This window comes from Lonchura striata, chromosome Z, assembly GCF_050655825.1.
Source record: "Lonchura striata isolate lonStrDom1 chromosome Z, ASM5065582v1, whole genome shotgun sequence".
Classification (NCBI taxonomy): domain Eukaryota; kingdom Metazoa; phylum Chordata; class Aves; order Passeriformes; family Estrildidae; genus Lonchura; species Lonchura striata.
The window spans coordinates 15,586,872-15,610,538 of record NC_140740.1 but is presented as its reverse complement, the minus strand read 5'-3'; the positions used below and the strand labels follow the sequence as shown (position 1 = coordinate 15,610,538).

Below are 23,667 nucleotides of genomic sequence, written 5' to 3'. Positions count from 1 at the left end.
GGATAACATGCAAATCTGTTTTGCAAAGCCTTTTAAGAATCTGGCGTGAAATGCAGTAGCCAATGTATTTTTTGCTTAATAACATTTGACATGCTACCTACTTTGAGGCTGCTGTTCCTAGGGTTCCTGTGTTTCTAGTCACGAATTTGGACATTGCTTTTACTGCCAGTTGAAAAAGCAGAAATCAAACTGCCAGGTGCCAGAGTCTGGGGCTTATTTTCCTTCACCATGGAGTGGTCTGATCCTTTACGTGATCCATACTTACTGGATCTGTTTCCTAGGCTGCTCTTGATACTTTGGTGCGCTAAAATTTGAGCTTCCCAATCTATGATTTATTTGAATCAGTCTGTATTTGTGTCATGTGTAATCCTCTTTATGCCCGTAAATCCAGCTGGCTTGTAAAATGCCTGTAGATCCAACAAAAGCATTGCTCATTGATGGGGAAAATATGCTGAGAAACTGCAGATTATATCCTCTCTTCATAGTCATAATATAACTTGCTGAATTTATCTTAAATACTGAAGTGACTAACAGTCAGAATGGAAGGATGGAAGGACTGCAGCACCTTGTTAGCAGCAAGGAAATGGCAGCTTCAAACATTTTGTACCTCCAGTGAAGTATTATTGCCTGTTTTTTTTTTTTTTTAATTTATTTATTATTTTATATAATATATAATTTTTATTATAAAACTTGTCTTTTTTTCTTCTGGAGCAGTTGGGTACTTGTCAGAATCTACACAGTAAGTGAAACAGAAGCTGTAAGCCTGCAAGTAGGTGTTGGGCAGAACATGTCTCTGATTGGATGAGTCTTTGTGTAAGGAGGACAGCACCACATTTTCAACTATTTAGAAGTGTACATTTAACTACAAAGGCCAGAATGAGTAAGAAAGATGCAGAGAACTGGCAGGATCATGTGATTTAGGAGGGAAATAAGTATAGGGGATAGAGGCTGAACGTAGTAGCAGGGTGAAGAAGGAAATGCAAATGACCATTTTTTGACCATGCTGCCCTTTTTTTTAAGGGCTTGATCTGGTCACTATTTGCTGCCTTTTTCCATTTTTGGCTGAGGTAGGAGTAGTCACTATCAATGTCATAAAAGTTGGTAAGAAAAGTTGGAAATACCCTTTTAAATGTGGTTGTGTGTTCCTTAGTAGACATTTTCATTTTCACTACTGGCTTGTCAGACAATGACATTGCCTTTGCTGGAAGGGAGAGCCATCTGGGGGCAATTGTGTGGGAAGAATTATAGATGCAAGCCACAGTTGCTGCAGTGGCTCTATCTTTACACTTACATTAGTAGTTCCTACCTGTGAAAGGATGTCTTTCTCATATTTGTAATTTATAATTGCTTGCTGAGCTAGATTCATGGTAGAGCTGAATGTGTTGACATTTTGTGAGTCTTCAAAATTTGTAAGGAACAAATATTTTTTAGACTGGATTGCAGTAACTTGTAGGTTCACCAACTTGATGATCCATTTTACAGTGTGATTGTAACAGAAAGTGTCTGTGGACATGATCATCAGAATGTTTCACTTTTTTTCTTTCCTTTTCCTTTCTTTGGGAACTGTTACAGGCGCAGCTGATTGCACAGTCTATAGGTCAAGCATTTAGTGTGGCCTACCAAGAATTTCTGAGGGCAAATGGAATCAACCCAGAAGACCTTAGCCAGAAGGAATATAGCGACTTGCTTAATACCCAGGACATGTACAATGATGATCTGATTCACTTCTCCAAATCTGAAAATTGCAAAGATGTATGTCTCTTTTTTTTTCACAGATATTCGGCTGCTATTTATTAGTTGAAGGTCTGTGTTGGCAGAAACTAAAAAAAACATTAATACTTCCTGTAGATTATCTCAGTTAGTCTAGAATATCCTCCATAATAGGACACCCTGTCATCAGTTCTGTTTCAAAGACAAACAGTGAACCCAAAATTCATCAGCAGTCAACTGATTTACCATCTGGTTCTGTTATTTTTACCAAAAAAAAATTCAAACATGTTTGTAAGCAAACATAAAGCTGATTAACAGATTAATACAAATAGAAAAAATTCCAGTGAACAACATAAAATTTATAGATGCATCATTGTTTATGAACATGATTGATTCCAGGTTTTAAATAAGTGTATGGACCAGAAGGCTTTGCAGCTTGCTTAGTAAAAATGAACCAGTGTGCAACTGGAACACACAGGTCATGTTTTTCCAATGCAAAGTTGTAAACTCTTTCAATCTCTTCTTGTTTAGCTTTGTCCAAAAAAGCCCATGGCACCAGGATTTCCTTTACTGGAATTTCTTCTCATAAACAGAAATTACTTCTGAGGGGTGTTCAGCACTAAGTCTGTATTGTGTGTCATTTAATGTTTGAATGCAAATGAAAGGTAGTAAAACATGTACCCTATCTTGCTTTGCTTTTGAATTAAGAAGACAGGTTGCAGATTAAGAGGGATATATTTGTTGGCTTTGTGAATGCTTGGAGTGGGATGATATTAGTTCCATGGGTGTGAAAGAAACTCTTTTTTTAAACACTTTTTCTTACTATACAGGTTTACATTGAAAAGCAAAAGGGAGAAATTCTAGGTGTGGTGATTGTGGAGTCTGGCTGGGGATCCATTTTGCCTACAGTTATCATAGCCAACATGATGCATGGAGGACCAGCAGAGAAGTCTGGGAAACTGAACATAGGGGACCAGATCATGTCAATCAATGGGACCAGCCTGGTTGGTTTACCACTCTCAACATGTCAGAGCATTATAAAGGTAGGGAAGATGTTTCTGGAAGCTACACATTTTAAAATGATGACATAATTGAAGAGCAGAAAGTATAAAACTCTGAAGTAAATTCTTACAAATGTTTGCACAGCACTTTCCATTTAATGATCTTAAAAAGCAGCGTGAATTATGCTACACAAATTTTCTGTCTCCCCACAGGACCACAGAATGGGTAATTTTGGGACCACTGGAAGTAGTCTAATCCAACTTCCCTGCTCCAGCAGGGTTGCCTAGAGCATCTTACTCAAGACTGTGTACCAATGGCTTTTGAATATCTCCAGAGAAGGGGACTCCAGAGCTTCTCTGAAAATCTGTTCCTATGCTCAGTTTCACTCACAGGAAAGAAATTCTCCCTCATGTTAAGGTGGAACTTCCTGCATTCCCTGTTGGCCCTTTGTCTTTCATTCTATTGCTCAGCACCACTAAAAAAAGCCTGACTGTATCCTCTTGGCATCCTCCCCTCAGATACACACATTGATGAGGTCCCTTCTCAGCTGTCTCTTCTCAATGCTGAACAGGGCCAGCTTCCTCAGCCTTTCACAGAACTGTGGCATTTTTCAGGTTGGAAAAGACCTCTAAGATCATTGAGTCCAGCTGTAAACCTTTTCCTCCTAAGTGAAGTGCTCCAGTGCCCTAATGATAGCCTTTGACAGGACCTGCCTGCTCTAGAAGCTCCATATCCTTGTGCTGAGGAGCCCAGAACTGGACACAGCACTCCAGATGAGCCTCACAGGGCTGAGCAGAGGGGCAGGATCCTCCCTCTAGCGGCTGCCGGTGCTCTTCCTGATGCACCCTAGGACACCATTGACCTTCTTGGCTACTGGCTCATGGACAGCTTGTGCTGGGCCTGGGGTTATTTCTCCCTATGTGCATTTGCCCTTGTTTATTTTCAGAAATTTCCTTTCTCCCCACCTCTCCTGCTTGTCAAGGTCCTTCGGAAACATTGCACAGTGCTTGGGTATCACCCACTCATCCCGGCTTTTGTGTCATCAGTGAACTTGCTTAGGAGGCACTCCATCTCTGATGATAAGTAAGATTGGGCCCAGTATTGAAGCTTGGGAGACACTGCTCGATACACACTTCCAAATAGACCTGTGCCACTGGTCCCAATTCTCTGAGCTCTCATTCAGCCAGTTCTCAATCCATCTCACACCCACTTCCTGAGCTTGGCTGAGGTTATCTTGAGGGACAGCATAAATAATCTTGATCGAATGACAATATCCAGTGCCATTCCTGACTGCTGTGCTATTTTACTTGTGTACCAGGGCTCTGTACACAACTTCACAAGGAAATATTTTGTGTAGAAGGAAGGTATTACCAGGTATACACTTGAAATTGTGTATCACAGGTACCTGTGGTAGGCACAGGTGCCTAATATTGTCGTAAGCCTTACTAGCTGTCAAATACCTCTTAGTATTTGGATGAAATAGAGTAAATGCTTTTTTGTTTGTTTATTTATACCTATTTTTAAAGCTTTAAAACTTTGGCTTAAAGACATATCCTCTGTGGCATCTTTGGACAAGTAATTTCAAAGTGCTTCTCTTATTTGATGCTTCTCTTCACTTGCATAAATGGGGCATTTTAATTGGAAGACCTTTCTTCTAGTTGTCAGGAAAGTATGTGACAGTGAAAAGCTTGCAGGTCATTTGGAACTGGACAGTGCCTGGGGCGGCTGTAGCATATAAAGGAATAAGTATTTCAACATCACTGTTTAAAGAGCCGGAAAGATACATCACTAGAGAGTGTTTGAGACAAAGTTCATTAGTTATTCATTGAAATTAGTTATTTGTTGAAATGGTCCTGCCTAGCTCTGCAGATCATCAGATGAAGATGCATAATGCTGGTGGTACATTATGCAAGCATTCTTCCCTGATTTTTAAAAATGTACCTCTTAGACTTTAAATTTAGGCAACTCTTTGATAACAAGTTCTATTGTGTAACTTTTCTTTCACTTTGTATTTTTTTATTGCAAAACAAATTTCCATTACAAAGTAAATTTGCTAAGTAAAAAAAAGTACTTTTTTTTTTTTTTTTTTTCGTGAATTATCTCTTAATACTTGAACTAAGATGTTTGTTATGAAGATTTTCCATTCAGGCTTCCCAAAATGTTAATATTGAGTTCTGGTAACTAATAGATGCATAAGTCACTGAACCAGTCATTTTAGATTCAGTGAGTAGGAATGATAGCATGTGTGACAAACTGAAAATATGGCAAAAAGAGTCTTATATATGTAAAGAAAGGAAGAAAAAAAATCTTAGTAGACATCTTTGCACCCGCATCATCAAAACAAAACTCCCTGCAAATTTAGGCTCTTTGTGGTTGCTTCCTATCCCACGTAATTTTTATTTCTTAAACTGTGTTAAGTTATACTTCCCTTATTCATATGGAGATTTTGTTGTGCTCATCAGTACTACTTTCTCAATACAGAACCAACCAGCTTTGCTGTATCCAGCTTCTGCAGGCCTTTCTCTTCTTCCCTGATAATTACCACAGTTTCTACAGGAACTGCCAGCTGGCTTTTTTTTGTCTTTCTAAAGAGATGATCTGTATGTTTGCAGATCTTCATAACCACACATCTGGAGTTCTTCATATAGCACTTTTAGAAACAAGTATGTATATATGAATGATCTAAGTGCGGATCATTAAATGTGATAGAAATATCGCAGATTTCAGATTTCCTTAGCATGCTGGAAGGACTCCTGTGAAAAGATGATGATATTATGTGGATAAACATATGTCACAAGCACTTTAAACAAGATAATTCAGTATTATAAATGTAATCTCTACTCCTAATTCACCATAAACCAATTGCAAACTGATGGAGCTTGGAAGAAGCTTTCCATGTGTTGTGGCTATTCCCTAATAGGATTATGCTAGTTCTGTTTTTTTCAGAAGCATCTGATACTGGTTACTGTCAGAAGTATACTCATGAACTAGATAAACAAAGAAAGGTGGTCAAAATACAGTTATTTTGTTTCTGATCAGTTTATGTTACTGGTCTGTATACTACTGAAGATTATCAACTTCTGAAAAATATGCACTTTCTGTAAAATTAAAATATTTTTTTGTTAGGGACCACATTATTTTTTTTTTTCCCAGGGAATACTTGTAAGTAACTTACTTCATCAGAGAAGTAAGGGAATGATGACATCAAATCCATTCTGGGCATGTACCCTGAGTGAATTCAGATGACTGAAGTTAGACACTTAAATTCCTCATGGAAATGGGCATGCCAGTACTCTGCATGACTCCTACCTTTCAGGATTAGAACACTGAGTCCAAAGTCCCTTAGACTTTTCCATAAACATCATGCCCACAGCGTAGTTGAGAAGTCCCTGTTCTCTACAGTATGTGGTGTTGTCAAGACCTGCCTAAATTAAGTGAATAGCTCCTGAGCATGTGAGGTGCAATGCTAATTCTTCACCAGATTAGAAGAGTCCATAGTCATGGAAGAGGTGGAGTTCAGACCTTCTTTCTCCTGAGTGTGCAGTACGGGCAGCTCCTACAGCCATGAGCTTTGTCATTTTGTGATCAGACACCCATTCACTGTCTTGCAGCAACTTGCAAGAATGAGCCAAGATGAGCTCAGCACGGTGTGGACAGCTGTTTGCACCCAGTGTTGATTACATCCAGTTTAAGGTATTGACAAGACTTCAAGGTAGTTCATCATGCCAGGATGCCAGTTTAGTTACTCGAATCACTGCTGAACCTGGAGCTCAACTCAACAGAATCAGCAGCAGTAAACTATATGTTGAGACTTCCGTAGATTACCTTAGCTACAGTAGTTTCTACTGTATTCCAGAATTCAGTTGAAGTCAGTGTCTGACACCTTGATTGCAGTGGGACCTAGATTTCAACTGTACATATGAAAGGAATTCAGAAGCAGATACTGGAACTGGTAGGTATTTAATTAAGCGAGCTGAAAGTTGCTGTATTTTTTAGAAATCATTTTGTTCTTTTTCTTTATGAATGGATTTATGGGTTATATTTTGTGTGACTTAAGCATTTCAAAACTCTCTCTTAACAATCTCCAAGAGCTCTGAGTACTTGAAGTTGTACAAGGGGACAAGATGGCATTTATTTGTGGTTTATTACATTTTTGTTTTAACTGAGACATAGGAACACAATCTCTGAGTCTGGCAGTCACTCCTGTAGCTGGTCTAGACCAACATTTTTGTTCAAAGTAGAGCAGGCTTCTTAATGCTGTGCTCACTAGGATTTAAGTAACTCCAAGACTGGATACTCCACAGCCTCTCTGGTTAATATGTGTTTTACCACCCTGACAGTAAAAATCATTTTTTCTCATTCATTTTTTTTATAGTAGCAAGGAGCTAATGAAGAATGTGATATAACTCAATTGGAGGGAGGAAGAGTACTTGAAATGTATCAAGCTCTGTCTTGGGGTAGATGATGAGTGAGTAGATACTTTAAAGGTTTGGATAACAGGACACACTGCTCAGGGTGACACTTGTGGGTGTGTGCTACAGGATGCCTAGTCAAGAGGTGGATGAGGCCTTCTACAGACAGCTGAAATCAGCCTTGAAGTCACCAGCTCATGGGTCTTGTAGGGGACTTTAACTACCCTGACATCTTCTAGAGAAGCTACACAGCAAAGCACAAACAATCCAGGAGGTTCCTGGAGAGCACTGATGACATCTTCCTGTCACTGGTGTTCCAGGATCCCACAAGAAATGGGTGTGCTGTGTGACCTCATCCAACAAACAGGAAAGGGCTTGTTGGAGGTGTGAAGGTTGGGGCCAGCATGTGAGCAAGTAAGATTGCAACCATGGGCTTCAGGAGAGCTTATTTTAGCCTCTTTGTGGATATTGACAGAATCCCATGGGAAAAGGTCCTGCAGGGAAGGTTGCTATTCAAGGATCACTTCCTCCAAGTTCAAGAGGTACATATCCCAGTGAGCAAGAAGTCAGACAAGGAGTCAAGAGACCTGCATGGATAAATGAAGAACTCCTGTCATTACTCAAGCATAAGCAGGAAATACACAGGAGATGGAAGCAGGGTCAGGCCTCTTGGAATTAATGTAGAGAGGTTGTCAGACTATGGAGAGATGAGACAAGGAAGGCTAAGGCCCATTTGGAATCCTTGAGGATGTCAAGGAAAATGAGATGGGCTTCTTCAAATGCATCAGCAATAGAAGGAAAACAAAGGATAATGTGGACCTGTTATTAAATGGAAGGGACATCTTGATGACAGAGGACACAGACAAGGCAGAGTTATCGAACAGTGCCTTTGGATTGGTGTTCTCTGTCAAGACCAGCCCTCAGGAATCTCTGAACTAGGAAGTCAGGGTAAAGGAATATTGGAAGGAGTATTTTCCCTTGGTCAAGGAAAATTGAGTTAGAGAACACCTAGGCAAACTCAAAATCTGCACATCCATGGGCCCTGATACAATGCATCCATGAATGCTGAGAAAGCTGCAAACACCACAGTAAGGGTCCTGGCCATAATACTTGCAAGTTCATGGCAATCTGGAGACATGTCTGAGGACTGGAGAAAAGCAAATGTCATGCTGGTCTACAGAAAGGGCAAGATAGAGAACCAGAGAACTACTGTCTAGTCAGCCTCACCTTTATCCCTGAGAAAGGGGTTGGAGACCTCGTTCTGGAGGCAATCTCTGTCCATGTGGATGACAATAAGGTGATCAGCAGTAGTCAGCATGGATTCACTGAAAGTAAATCACGCCTCATTAAATTAATTGTCTTCTATGGAAGAACATCTACCTGAATGGATGAAGGGAGAGCAGTGGATGTTCAACTTCTGCAAGGTTTTCAACACTGGCTCACTCAACATCTTGTAGGCAAACTCAGGCAGTGTGGACTGGGTTATGGGGTAGCAAGGTGGATAGAGAATTGGCTGAATGGCAGGTCCCAGAGGGTCATAATGGCACAGGGTTGGGTTGGGGGCCTCTGGGTAACAGTATCCCTCAGGGTTCAATACTGGTGCAGTATTTTTTAAGTTTTTCATCAGTGTCTTCAATGAAGGGGCAGATGCCTCCTCAGCATGTCCACTGATTACTCTGAGCTGGGAGGAGTGGCTGACACCCAAGTGCTGTGCAGCCCTTCAGAGGGTCCTCAACAGGCAGGAGAGATGGGCAGAGAGGAAAATTCTGACGTTCAGCAAGGGCAAACGCTTGATCCTGCACCACTCCATGCACCAGCACAGACAGGGGCTGACCTGCTGGAGAGCTGCTCTGTGGATAAGGACCTGGGGATCCTGGTGGACAAGTTGTCCATGAACCTGCAGCGTGTCTGTGTGGCCAAGAAGGCCAGTGGTGTCCTGGGGTGCATCAGGAAGAGCACTGCCAGCAGCTCAAGGGAGGTGATCCTGCCCTTCTGCTCAGCCCTGTGAGTGCTGTGTCCAGTTCTGGGCTCCTCAGCACAACAAGGACATGGAACTCCAGGAATGAGGCCAGGGCAGTGGTACAAAAATGGTTAAGGGACTGCAATATCTCTCTTCTGAGGAAAGGCTGAGGGAGTTGGGCCTGTTCAGCCTCAAGAAGAGAGAACTGAGAGGGGATCTCATCAGTGCAAGTATCTGCAGGGAGGATGCCAAGAGGATGGAGCCAGGCTCTTCTTTGGGGTGCTGAGCAGTAGGACAAGGGGAAATGGGCAGAAACTGATGCACAGGAAGTTCTATGAGAACGTAAAGGAATAACTTGTGTAGGTGACCATGCACTGGAACAGATTGCCCAGGGAGGATATGGAATCTCCCTCACTGGAGATACTCAGGACCCACCTGGATACAATCCTGTGCCAGGTGCTCTGGGATGATCTAGCTTGAGCAGGGAGGTTAGAGCAGATGACCCACAGTGGTCCCTTCCACCAGTACCCATCTTGTGATTCTGTGAATAATGGAAATTACGTGAGTGTTGCTTATACAAGGATGATACAAGGGGGACCTGCTGTTTGCTTGACTGAATTTAGTGTATTTCATTAGGGAAGCAACTGTTTGGTAACTAACTTAATAATTTAAAAGTCATTTACTTATTTGGTGAGCTTCATAGACCTGTTTTAATACTCTTTTTATGCATGGTTTCTGTTATCAAATGAAGAAACTGCCAGCAGGAATCTAGTTTTCCTAAAACAACTGTGCCAGATTTTTGGCAAGAAAAATTTGATGTTTTATCACTCATCTCACTGAATATTCTGTTGCTTTGTCTGGCATTCAGTGATCAGATTCTGATACAATGCATACAAAGACGTATTTTTTTCAAGTCTGCTCCCATGTCAGCTTTCTAACACTTTTTTTGTTGTTGTTTTCTCATATTACATGTTTAACTCTCAGTTTGGTATTTTTTTTCAGGGTTTGAAAAACCAGGCTCGGGTTAAACTGAACATCGTTAGATGTCCTCCAGTAACCACAGTCTTGATCAGAAGACCAGACCTCAGATATCAGTTGGGCTTCAGTGTGCAGAATGGGATTGTAAGTAGCTTCCATAGTTTCTGATCAAGCTTTAACATACATGAAACTTCCTCCCCACTTGTGGTTAAGTTTCAGTGTGAGAAGAAGGAAGCTGCTATTTTCTCCCTTACAGCAAGCAGAATTTTGCATTTGTTCAGTCCTAGATATAAAAGTTGTGTTAATCAGAGGTTTTTTTGTCTTTTCTTCTACTTACTTCACAGTTGGCCAGAGGAATAAAAACATTGTTTCAGCTTAAAAAACCAAAAATGTGTGGGAAGAGTCTGCTTTCAGCATGCATCACATATGTCTTTAACCAAGCCATTGCATAATCTCAAAAAAAAGCCAGTTCTTGATTCTTTTTGTTGTAAGGCATCTGCCTAATGAATATGATTAAATCAAGGTCCTTCATACGCTCATAAATTTCCAAACCACAAGACATGTAATGTACAACACAAACAGCCTTTTCTGACAGTTTGGTCTGCTCTTGGAAGAAAGAATCCACTTTTTAAAAATTTTTTTTGATTGCATCTTTGAATTTGTTGTTTCAAGTCTCTGTTTAAATGTTGATTCATATATTGCAGGCAAAAAATGAGTAGTCAAAAGTGTCTGTTCCTTACCCAGCCCATGATAAATTTGTGCTCTCCCTTGCAGATCTGTAGCCTTATGAGAGGAGGCATAGCAGAACGAGGAGGTGTGCGTGTTGGCCATCGAATCATTGAAATCAATGGGCAGAGCGTTGTAGCAACACCCCATGAGAAAATTGTTCACATCCTCTCAAATGCTGTTGGTGAGGTAAGAACCAGCAATGTGTCTAGGCAGAATAGTAGAGTTCATTGCTGTCACCAGTAACAACCAATGGAAACCAGTAACAAGCAGTGTCCTTCAAAGGCCTGTATTGGGACCAGCACTCTGTCTGTCATGTCTTCATCAGTGACATGGACAGTGGGATTGAGTTGCACTCTCAGCAAGTTTGAAGGTGACATCAAGATCAGCGGTGCTTAAGGAAAGGGCTACCATTAGAGGGACCTGAACAGGCTAGGAAAGTGGTCCATGTAACCTTTGTGAAGTTCAACAAGACCAAGTGCAAGGTCCTGCCTCTGGGCATGGGCAGTCTCCAACAGCAATAGAGACTGGGGCTAAAGGGATTGAGATCAGCCCTGAAAAGAGCAAGTTGGTGGAAGGAAAGTTGGACATGAGCCAGGAATGGACACTTGAAGCCCAAAAAGCCGACTGTATCCTGGGCTGCATCAAAAACAGTGTGGCCAACAGGGAGGTGATTTTCCTTCTGTATTCTGCTCTTTAGAGACCCCGCCTGGGGTACTGTGTGCAGTTCTGGGGCCCTCAGCATAAACAAATGAACCTGCTTGAGCAGCTAGAGATGGCAGGCCTTCAAAAGGGTGAGAGAGCTGAAGCACCTCTCCTGTGAGAAAAAGCTGAGAGAGGTTTGATTGTTCAGCCTGAAGAAGAGAAGGCTGCAGGGAGACCTGACAGCAGCCTTTCAATGTGTAAAAAGGGTTTCTGAGAAAAATAGAGAAAGGCTTTTACCAGGGAGACAGTGCTTTTACCACTGGAGACAGTGCAGAACAATAGGCAATGGTTTTAAACTGAAAGAGGGTAGATTTATATCAGGTATAGGAAGAAATCCTTCACTATAAAGTTGGTGAGCCACTGGAACAGGTTGCCCAGAGCAGCTGTGGATGCCTCATACGTGGAAGTGTTCAAGGCCAGATTGGATAGTGCTCTAAGCAACCTGTTCTATCTAAACATACTATTTCTTAAAATCATCACCTGCAATACTTTAATAAGGGTATGAAAATTCTCAAGTTTTATTATTTTTTCTACCTTGTATGACCTTATCTGGGTCCTTCACCCAGGTGTGCATGTTTAGAAACATCGATTAACTTGGCTTATTTCCTCTAGATCCATATGAAGACTATGCCAGCTGCCATGTACAGACTGTTGACTGCACAAGAGCAACCAGTTTACATCTGAAGCCGACACCTCACCACCACAGCGTGCATGGAAGATGTTTTTCCTCATTAGTGCTTGTCTCTCTAGTGCTGCATTTCTGTGTCTGCAAATACATTTCTTTCCCCCTGATCACAGACACAAATACACTGTTGCTTTCCCTTTCATCCCTTTTTCCTCTTCTTCCCACCATTTTCCTGCATTTTGATAAGGGGCAAAATGTATCTGTGGAACTATTTTGGTTACATGTTTTTAGAAATGAAACTTCATACAACTCTACATGCAAAACAGGAAAATAAAAGCAGCATAGTTTACAGAAGTATTCACAGATAGCTCTATTTCATGCTACATAATCAGCTTTATTTCTGTGGCTGTAATTTTACAAACAGTAAATTAAATGTTGCTGAATGAAAAACAATTACTTTACCAAATAGATTGAAGTATAGGGTGAAAGGTGTTCTCTTGGGAATCCTGCCTGTGACTTTGCTTCTCTTACCCTATTTTCTCACAGGCACCAAAGTACTAAAGGTTTGTACTAAAGGTTAGTACTAAAGGTTTGTTTCTATGGGGAAAGTAGAATACCAAAAGGATTATTTTGCCCTCAGGAAAATTTGCCTGCTTATAAAGACTCAGTAAATGCTGCTGTTGTAAAATGAATTGTCCAAATGCACATCTTTTAATTCCCCTCTGTCATCAGTTCTTCATGATAGTAGATACTATCTAGTAGAAAGATACTCTGTAAGTTCCTGAAACATGTTATTCTTGCATTACTTACACTAAGAAATTTGGGAGGCATTTTTTTACAGCTGCCTCCCCCTCTCTGCCCCCATGTTTCTATCTCCTAGTTTTTGCCAGCTTTGTGTTTTATAGTCCCTTCCGGATTTTAGAGGTTAAAGAAGTGTTGGGGGGAGAATCTTTAAATAGCCACAAGAAAAATACTGAGGGGATCTGCTGAATAGCTACACTTTTTCTAGGCTATTAATTCCATTTTTGGTGCACATAGCCATGTGTGCCAGTGTATATAGACATTTTTAAAATTGTGCTTCCTATTTATGAAGTTTGAATATAAGAGATCTGCAGACTATTCTAAGTAATTTTGTTCTCTGAGCCAGTTTTAACATATATTTTTGTCCAAAGACCTGTCTAATTTTATTGACTTCCTATTTAGTTCATGATATAGGTAACAGTTGAAAGGATGAGGCAGGAATAAACTTATTTATTTTGTTATATAATTTAGCTTGTGATTTTTTCCCATATGTATGGCACTTACAAGAGATATGTGTGTACTATATGCACTTGTATGAAGATGATTAACTGTAGGGATGTATGAAATCTTGTATTTGATTAGCCTCTAAGTTGCATGCTAGACACAAAAGGGGAAAAGGGGGTTGGGTTGGGTTCTTTGGTTTTTTTAAGAGGGTTCAAAATAAAAAAGAAGTGTCTTTTCTTCCTAGTTAGAGAATTCTACATTCTCTGTAGTTACTTTTTTCAGGACTGCATACTGGTGTTTATACTGAAGTTGAACCATGTATTTAGTCCAGGCTAGTACGTTGATTTCTTTTAAAGAAACAGTTTGTGCTGTGTTTTGCTGTGATGGAAAGGCTCAGCGAGATGAAAACAAGACAACACACAGCCACATGCCACTTCTGCTTTGCAAATGTGGTGTTGTTCATAGTCACTTGTGTCTCACTTGTTGTGACGTGAGCTGTGCAATGTAAGCGTTGCTTGCAGTCCAGTGATGATCCTAGACATTGCGATGGGGATTCATGGAAGTGGGTGTGTGCATGTGCACTTGTTGCAAACACTGCTGAGAACCACTGAGCACTCTTGTCAGGGGTATGTGTTTTGGCTTTCTGAAGTCATGGCTAACCACGGCCTAGAGTTAGAGGATAAACTGTATTTCTGTGGGAAGCAGATACTTAAGGGATGTAATGAAGTGGTGCATAAACTGTTGTAGTAAGGGGATATGTTTTTAGTGTTGAGATTAATGTACAATGACTTGATTTTATTGCATTTCTTGTTGTTATATAATTTAATCCAAGACTCCAGAATAGCAGATTGCACAAGAGAATGGTGTTAGTATTCCAGGTTAGTACTTAACTCTGCTGCCTCACTGATGCAACAAGATAATTAATGGCTTGTGAGTATGTTTAACTGTAGACATCTGGTTTATGCTAATTTGAAGCCTTTTTCTAGAACTTTCCATATATATAGTAATAAATGTAAATATCGTATATAACCATGTACAATTTGGAAGATTATATACAGTGCAGCCTTTCCATAAATTGCCTGAGGAAACTTTGTGAATGCTTGACGACACAGTTATGCTTCTGGTTCCTGCTATGTGTATGCCCTCCACTTCACTTGTTTCTGTGGTTCTGTCTAGCCCACTTCTGTGGTGAAGTCTTTAGCTCACTTCACGGGAAAATTATGAAGATCTGAATATGCAAATGTATTAAGAAACCACTGTTTCTTTGGACATTTTGCAGCCAGGGGTTTGTGAAGCTACTGTTCATCCTAAATAAGTGCTTAAAATTAAGCAAATGAATGCTTGCAGGACCAGAACTTAGCAAAAAAATATCTCATTTTTTCAATTGCAGTATGTGCATAAGATTTCTAAACTGAGAGGTCCATAGTGTGTGCACACTTCTGAGAACAGTCTTGTAAACAATCCCATTTTACTCTGTAAACAGAGTTTCAAGAAAATGGAACTCAAACGGGAAAGCTGGCTGTTCTCTAGATTGTTGCAGCGGTATGATAGATCAGATATGGGGATTTTTAACAGATGCAAAGGAACATTCCTTCAAAGGTTTACATTCCTTCTTTAGTGACAGACCTGAATTCTTTTTCTTTCATCCTTGCTGCTTCGTATAGTCTAGTTAACTCTTCAGTGTTTACATTAAGGATGAAACATCCCTTGTATTTTTTTATTTTTGAGAAGTTTCACGTTTGTTTTGATCTTGTTGGAGACTCAGTTTGGATTTCCAAGTTTGCTAGCTTTCCTTCTTTTCTAAAAGTAGTGTATTTCTCAAGACCACAACATGGTTGAGATCTCTTGTATATATTTAGCGCAGTACCTAGACTATGAAGTTGTACTATTGTTCTGTAAAGAGGATGAATAGAAATTATTGCAAAGCATTGAGAAAAGCATAGTATTGTATTTGTAACAATATTGTTCTTTGTAAACATTTAATGATCTCTATATAAAAATATAAATATATATATAAATATATGTGAGCCTGGAATGTTGATATTGCACATCTACTGAATGTAATTACTCTGATGTTTTCTGCCACAGGTCTCTGACCTCTCTAATGAAGCTGTGCTGGTTTGATTTGGGGGAGAGACAGAGGGAAGAAGAGTAGGCTTTTTGCTTTGGATGGGACAGGGTAAGGGGTTTCTGGCCAGTTATTTTGTTGTGATGTATTTACTGTGCTACATTCCTTTATTTAACAGAGCGCTAATGTCTGTAAGATTTGCAACAATAAACTACAAAACAAAAATACCTCAGACAAGGCTGAGAATTTGCTCATACTGACCTAGAGGCTGACTTGCCAATGCTGAATGCATACATAATTGGAAGGTGTCTGAACTTCTTTCTGCCACTTAGTCTGGAGTAATTCTAATCTGTATTTCTGCAGACGTGAAACAATGCTGTTACCTTTATTGTTAAAACAGCATTCTTTTCAGGCAATACATGACACTAGTGCTCCTGAACAAAGGTGATTCCTAATCTAAGGTGGTATCCCAGTTTTTACTGTGTGAAATGCCACTGTGATTTTGATAGAAATATTACTTCTCTGACTGAATAACTTTAAATAGGAATTTTTCATAAATGGAGATTTGATAAAAATACTTCACACCTAATTTCTGAAACAACTGTTTTCCTTTAAATGTCATCAGCATGGTTTATTATTAAAGACCTAACACCATTTGAATAAATAAAAAGTAGAATTGTGATATGTCTGTCCCTAGAATTAATCCTGGAACTTAGCCTTTGCTAAGGTTAAAAACCTTTATTTAAAATATATAGTAATAAAATAAAAATATATGAGAGATTATGAAAAATATTATCATATTTGAGAGTTAACAAAAAAAAGTCATCCATGGAGTATTTCTTCTAGTGAGGCTTCATAGGATTTTCTGTGCCTCATAGGTTTTCATGAGTACTTTGAAACCACAGAAATGACAATACATGCCACAGCTGATTCAGAAGAAAACTAAACATGGGCATTCAGCCATTTTGTGGCTATTTGTAATATGAACTAGAAATACCATTAACATGAGAGAATGAAGTATTTCAACTTAGTTGCTTAAATGACAGACAGAAGAATTTGTAAAGTCCCTGGTAAAGGGTGCAGTGGACAGGTCGATCTTGCGTTCTGCATTCCGTTGTGTACCACCCTATTTATTCTTACCATTATCTGTACATACCAATTTCTGTGTTACAAACTTTTCTGAATTTTGGTGAATAAACATAAGCCCTTACTTTAGCAGTACAGACAAAAATTTTGCAAATTTGCTGTATTCACAGGGGACATGTTTCTTGCCCCCTCCTTCGGTGTTTTGATAGTTTGGATCCACACAGAGGACAAGCTGACCCCACTTCAGTTCCAGCACCCAGTAGAGCCTTGCAGGCTGAAGAGGTGATGCTGGTGACTGACAGTGGACTGACAATGTCAATGTCAGGGCTGGGATGATAATTTAAATAAATGTTCAGTGCAGAAGTATATGGAGCAATCCTGACCTAAAATCATTTTACAGAAGAGTTGTGCCTATTACCTGAGTAGGGCCAGGCCTGTGCTGTGCTTTGTGCTGCTCCTACAGATGGACCTCCAGGAATGTCCCTTGGCTGCAGAACAAATTTAGATTGTTTATTTTAAGAAAGGAGCCTGCAGGTAGCCCCAGTGGTACTCAAAATGGTAAACACCACCCAGCAATACCTGTGAGCCCCTGCCTTTGTCTAGAGCAGCAGCAGTAAGGTCCCATGTGAAAAGACCTTTTGCTTGACTATAGAAGTGATGCGTAGACTTAAATGAGGTAAAAGGTTGGGATCTGCAAAACTTGTGCCCTGCCTGATGCTGCACAGTCTGGGGTTCCCAGCGCCTGAAGGAATATAAAATTAGCTATACCAGCTTCTTTGTTCATAGCACTTCTTGTAATAAAAAACATTTTAAATGAGACTACATAGAGATGTCTTTCTTCCTGGGACAGTAACAAGCCAGCACCACCTGTTGCAAAACATCTGTGCTTTTGGGTTTGGATGTTGTTCCACCATTAAGACAAAAATAATGTTCTGCCATTAAGAGGGAAGTTCACTGAGCCAAAGGAGCCCTTCTTCGAGACAGATTTTATTTTATTCCAGTTTGCACATCAACAACCTTCTTTTATAAAGAATAATTTTAGAATTCTTTACACCATTGTTTTACTTAGTTTGTATCTGATGATCTCCATTTTATGATAGGAGATTTTAATTTAAACCAAAGTAACAAAAATTTGCGAAGTTCTTCAATACCACTTTTGACAGCTCCTTCCACAAGGGTGATGTATCATCATACCCCACAACTACACGTTTCCAAACTTCACAGAGATGCAGGGCACCAATGCATTACAAGCAGACGAGCTGCAGCTGAGAGCCCAGTAAAGGCCAGCTTATTCACTCTGCAGAATGATCTTCACCCTTTGGGGTCTGTGCATATGAGTATTAAAAAAGAAGGTGATTACTGACAAACCCATCCACCCATTTGCCAGAGATGATCTTCCTCTGCAGTATGTATATGTCTGACAGCAGTGCTCTGCTGAAGAATAACCAAAAAGCCAGAAAGCCAGCTCAAAGCACAGTTTCTCTGACAACACCAATAACACTGTGAGGCATGTTTTGCTCCTCCTCTCTGCTAGCTGTTCTCCCTCTGTGATGAAAGTACTTGAGTCACCGCAGCTCTCTAGGTACAACAATCCAGGATGCAATCTGTAAGGTAACACATGACTCTCAATGATGTGGCTTGCTGGGCAAGTATCATCACCTTTAAAAAGTAAAGAGAAGTTTAAATCGGTTTTGTTTTCAGGTTCCTGTTCTGTTAAAATAGATTTTACCCAAGTAGGAAAAAGCTAGTTGTAGTGTTGTCTGTTATTTTTAAAGTATAATTTAAAAAGCTGTAAAACTTCTAGCGTTTGCCAACGAGGCATGGGAGCAGCAGTCCTTGGGACTTGGGAGAAGGAGCGGGGTGATTTTTTATTTTGTTGTTGTTTGTGGGGTTTTTGTTAGGCTGGTTTGGTTTCCCCCTCAAAGGTGCAGATGAGTGCTCTAACTCCAATCTATGGCATATCTGGTATTGTTTAGAAGTAACTTAATGTTGCTTCCTTGCAGAAGCCACTGAACTGTAATAACCTTCAGGCCTGTGTGATAAATTAAATTCTCATAAAGAGCCTTTTCCCTCCTGTTTCTGTCAAATTTATCAAGGCTTTTGCTGCCTGAAGGTTTTTCAGCTTTTGCTGCCTGAAGTGGGAAATCCCACTTTATTTGCAGGTCCTAAATGATACTGATGCATTTTGCATGAGAACCCAAACCAAAACCACCTGTCATATTAAATCACTTGTGCTATGCATGAATCAATTTATCTACTCAAATGGTCTGCAAGTTACCGAAACATTTGTTTAATGAAGTCGGCAGTGTCTGAAACGTCTGGATATTCATTCCATTAATGTTCTGCACATTATTGTCTATTTTCTGTTTTACCTTCTTTAATACTAGGTCTTATTTTTATCCTGGGAGCCAGTCACAAAAAAGTTGCTTCTAGTGGGTTGACATAAAAATTTCCTTGTCAGCCTCCATTCCTACTGGTTTGCAATAGCAAATGCTTGTTTATAACATCTTATTCCTCCCTCCTGCCAGACTCAGTATAAAATGCTGTTATGTTATTTACAGTTCATGATTCCTCATTAGAAGACTGACTTGTTTTTTAAATACACATAATCTGGCTTCTAGCTGATAGAGTAAGAAATGTCACTCTGTACATGAAACTAAAGTGCTGAAAGAACCCAGTTTAGTCCAAAAACTCTTGATACACAGACTGGCAAATGGAAAGCTATACTTCCAAATCAGGGGCAGTGTGTTTCCACATCATCTGATCAGTACAAGTAATTAAACTACCTGCTCAAGGAAAGTGCCACTGGCGACAGCTTCTGCCATGTGTTTCTCAACTGATTTTAAAACCAGATTTTATATTTTCCACCAAGTCATGTATGTCTGGGCTTATGCTGCAGGACTGCTCAAGGATCCGTGCCACATGCTGTTTAGTGTCCGTGTAAGACTTATAGTCTTATCAGAGATTGGAGTCTTCCCCTTGAAGCTTTTGCTCTTGAATTCTTCCTCAAGACAGTGTTCAGTGGATTTATATCATTGAGTGTTGCAGTTTCACAGTTGAGCAATTGCCCTGAAGACAAAGATGAAACAAAACAAACAATCCACACTGTTGATGGTATTCCCAAAGATTCCCCTCCTGATTCAATGAGGATGCAGTGCATGGTTTAACCTTGTAGAACATAACAGTCTGGCATAGTTAGGGTGGCATGCAAAGCTCACTATCGGGCTTACATAAAATGCCTGTAAAATAGTAATACACAGCTATGACTGAGTGCATATTACATGTCAAAGCGTCTGGAAGGACTCTTCCCCTTTGGAAAGCTCTTTGTCATTTTGTGTACATTTGGTTCCTTTCTCTTATTTCTGCTCTGAAGAGACCTGAAAGGCATGTTGAGTGTTAAGATAAACATAAAGGTAGAAGGCTTTTATGATGTCTCCTAAAGACTTTATAACTTTGAGTTACTAGCAGTCAAGAGGACAAGTACCTGAAAACTACTACCTGTAAAGCTGGAAGCTAGTAATACTACAAAGGAGAAATTCAGTGGAAAAAAGAAAACCAACTTAATGCCCACCAAAACATTCTAAGTTACCTTGCAAGGACTAAACAAAAGGCAATACAGAATCAATTTCACTGCCTTTAGTCAAAATAAAAATTCACTGCCTTTGGTGTAAACAAGTTACCAAATTTTGACCCCATTGAAAGGAGTAAAAAACCAGAAAATGCTCCAAATGCTCTTCACATGGGGTCTCTGTACAGCAGAAGCATTCTGCTTTCACAGCTATTAAGAGGTTCTGTGTCATGTAACTAGTGCTTCAGCAGCAGATTCTCTGGGCTGCTCTGATGGAAGTTGATAGGAGGACAAGACAAAGCACATGATACAGAAAAGCCATGAAAACATTCCACAGAAACAGCAAGTGTAATCCAGATAGGCATGCTCCCAATATCCAAAATAAGTGGCTGTTACTAACATGGCCCATTGGCACTTACATTTGAGTGCTAGCATGTGTCAGCAGCTACTATGGGGATTCCAGTATTCTCTAGTAAAAACTGCAAGACCCCTGACTGATGTGTTTTTCAAGACTGTCAGCAGTATCACGGACTGTGTAGTCTCATCAGCAGTTTTCCCACAGCAACAGAATTAGATCACTGACACCAAAGCAGTTTCATTAACTCTCCACCATGGGTTGTGTTAAGTTTTTGAGGGTTTTATTTTTTAAAATATGAAGACTGAGAAAAGGGGAGCAAATTTATAGGCTAATTCCAAGTCCCCAAGCCAATTTTGCTTTAAATTGCTCACGTTGACAACTGCACTTGTAATACTTTAGATGTCAGTGCACTGAAGAATCCTGTGTGCTCTCTCTCTCCTTATTTTCCACTACCCCTCCCTCATACCCAGACCCTGATACAGACCCTGTTTCTAGATACAAAATCCTAAAGAGCAGCTAGATTAAGGAGTTAGGTGGAGAAGGTTTGGCAAAGCACAAAGTACTGTTACGTAGGTGCGCTATTGGGAAACAGCTTCAGGTACCAGGTTCAATGTAACAAACTTCTGAAAAGTCTTCTTTTAAAGAACCATTACACAATCACTGACAAAGAAAAAAGTCACCTTGAGGCAGCTGACAGTGCAGGAGCACAGGGTCACTTTTAGAACATTCCTGCAAGGGATTGAAGGCTCTCCTGTTCACTCCTTCAGGCACACAGCTTGCATTTGAAGCAGAAAGACTCACTCTGCTGGAAGGCTCCTGAATTTCTTCAGCTGAGTAATAAGAAGCAGAAAAGTAAAAGTAGTCAAAATAAAGCTAATCTGTAGAAGCCATTATTAGAGACTTTTTTCCCACCATGTGTAATGAGGAAATCTGCAAATCTGTAATGGCTGGACACAAAGGTCTAGAGGTGCATGTATGTGTGCACAGACCCACACTTACTGAACAGTAACATTGGTCTAAACCTTGTTTAAATGTTAGAAAAAACCTGTTCTACCTTATGCAAGTGGAGTAACAAAAGACTACAGTCTAGTACACCCTAGTACAAAAATCACCTTAAACTACCTGATCAGAGAGAAGAGAACTACACCTTTATTGGCTAAAAACTAAATCTCAGAGAGCCCCAAATCCTCCTGCATATAGGCAGTTGTACCAAGATATGACAGCATACGGGCAGAGAGGTTGGCCAACTTTTGCAATTAGATATCTTGTAAATCAGTGACCAGTCCCTAAAAGGAATTAAAATCTTTACTTAAATATTTTCCTAGTTTCTTGTGATATGCTATATCCTTCCCACTCCTCCTTTTCCTATGAATGAAACTATGTGCTGCAATTTAATGAACAGAACAGGATGAAGCTGTGTGCATTTCTCACTAAGCTTGGTTCTGTACCTCCATCTAGTGCCACCTGGCATGTTACAAAAAACAATTTTCTTGATCATTCAGGAATTAAAAAATCTGTTGTGGGCTGCCCCTGGCTGGATATCATCTACCCACCACAACCGCTCTGCTCTGCAACTGGACAGGGGACAAAAAAATATAATTAAAGGCTCAGGACTTGAAATAAGGACAGGGACAGATCACTCATCAATTATTATCATGGGCAAAACAGACTCAGCTCATGGATATCAGATGATTTTATCCAAAAACGAGCAGCATACTGAGAAGTAAAACAGATCTTAAAAACACCTTCCCCCATGCCCCCCCCCTCCCCCCCCCCCCGGCTTTATCTTCTGCCCTGCAGCAGGGATAGGTGGATTACAGTCAGTTCATAACAGTTTCTGCTGCTGCTGCTCAGGTAGAAGAGTCCTTCCTCTGCTGCACTGTAGGATCCCTTGTTGATAGATAAATATGATTGTTTATAAATAATACAGCCAGGATGAGAACAGTTCTCCCAGCTAGCCGGATGACACCCCTGCCTTTGGATGAGTCCTGGGGTGAAATGGACTGTTTCATCCCACCCCCCAAAAGATGTGTGGTTCACCCTGCACCTCTCTCCCTCCCCTAAAACATCAGTGTCTGTAACCCCATTGGCCATGCCTTGTTCCAACCCACCTTGAAGCCCCTTTATAAGGAGGCTTCGAGGGGCCATGCGGTCTCTTGGAACTTCCTCCCCTCTTGGAACTTCCTCCCTCCTCTTGTAGCTTCCCCTCTCTTAAGAGCGTCCCTTTGTCTCTCCCCTCCCTCACCCTCTCAGGCCCGGCCACGTGTGCGCCTGGGAGCACGAGGCAGAACCTTCTGCACCCCCAATAAACCTCTTTCCTCAAGAGCAAACTTCAGAGATCTCTGCCTCCATTCATCTACACCGTGCTGGAGCCTGCTATTTTCTACAATCCCTCCCACAGGAAACAGTTCTCCAGGAATTTCTACAGCTTGAGTCCATTTCACAGGCAACAGTTCAACATAAAATGCTGCAGTGTGGGTCACTCTTCCATGGGGTCAGTCCTTTTCCAGTATGGATCCCCAAAAGGGTCACAAGTCCTGCAGGAAACCTGTTCCAGCATGGGCTCCTCTCTCCACAGGCCTGCAGGTCCCTGCCAGAAGCCTGCTTCAGCACAGGCCTCCCATGGCTTCACAGCCTTTCTGCACACACCCACCTGCTCCAGTGGGGGTTCTCCATGACCTACAGGTGGATCTCTTTATCCCCCATGGACTTCCACTGCTCAAGAGGCACAGCTGCCTCTTCATGGGCTGCACCACAGGCTGCAGGAAATCTCTGCTCCATCACCTGGAGCACATCCTGCCTCTCCTTCTCCACTGGCCCTGGCATTTGCAGGGCTGTTCCTCTCACATATTCTCACTTTGCTCTTCTCTGACCACCAATACATCTGCAAAGTAACTTTTTTTCCCTTTTATAATAGGCTGTTACAGAGGTGTTACCATAATTTCTGGTCCAGCCTTCTCCAGCAGCAGGTCCATCTTTGGAGCTCTGCCAGTCATAGACAAAGCTTATAGCAGCTTCCCTGCCACTAACAAAACTTGGTTATGCAAACCCAGTACAAAACCAAATTAATGTCAACAGTCTTTTACTCAGAACACAGCAAAAATCTGTGGTGTCACTCTTAATAGGTATGTGGCAGTGGCAGGAGCATCAAGAAAATTTAAGCTTTGATGATACATATTAGTTGAGCACAGCACATTTTTGTTTACACAAATACAACTTAGAAT

At 40.7% G+C, this 23,667-nt stretch overlaps 1 protein-coding gene and 1 long non-coding RNA gene across 9 annotated transcripts in view; one reads left to right on the top strand and one right to left on the bottom strand.

Moving 5' to 3' along the window:
• APBA1 (amyloid beta precursor protein binding family A member 1) overlaps positions 1–15,385 on the top strand; it is an 85,114-nt gene extending 69,729 nt beyond the window's left edge. For all 8 annotated transcript variants that reach the window (XM_085567238.1, XM_021549800.4, XM_077790312.2 and 5 more), the window contains 5 exons: positions 1,573–1,752; positions 2,541–2,753; positions 10,087–10,206; positions 10,837–10,977; positions 12,106–15,385. In XM_085567238.1, the coding sequence (XP_085423364.1) occupies positions 1,573–1,752; positions 2,541–2,753; positions 10,087–10,206; positions 10,837–10,977; positions 12,106–12,177 (726 nt within the window). In that variant the 3' untranslated portion in view covers positions 12,178–15,385. The remainder of the gene's footprint in view (positions 1–1,572; positions 1,753–2,540; positions 2,754–10,086; positions 10,207–10,836; positions 10,978–12,105) is intronic.
• Positions 15,386–15,548: 163 nt separating this feature from the next.
• LOC146763662 (uncharacterized) lies at positions 15,549–22,193 on the bottom strand. The gene is made up of 2 exons (XR_014951447.1): positions 21,124–22,193; positions 15,549–19,586 (listed from the first exon to the last, which is right to left on the bottom strand). It is a non-coding gene; the product is annotated as an uncharacterized LOC146763662 (long non-coding RNA).
• Positions 22,194–23,667: the final 1,474 nt, after the last annotated feature.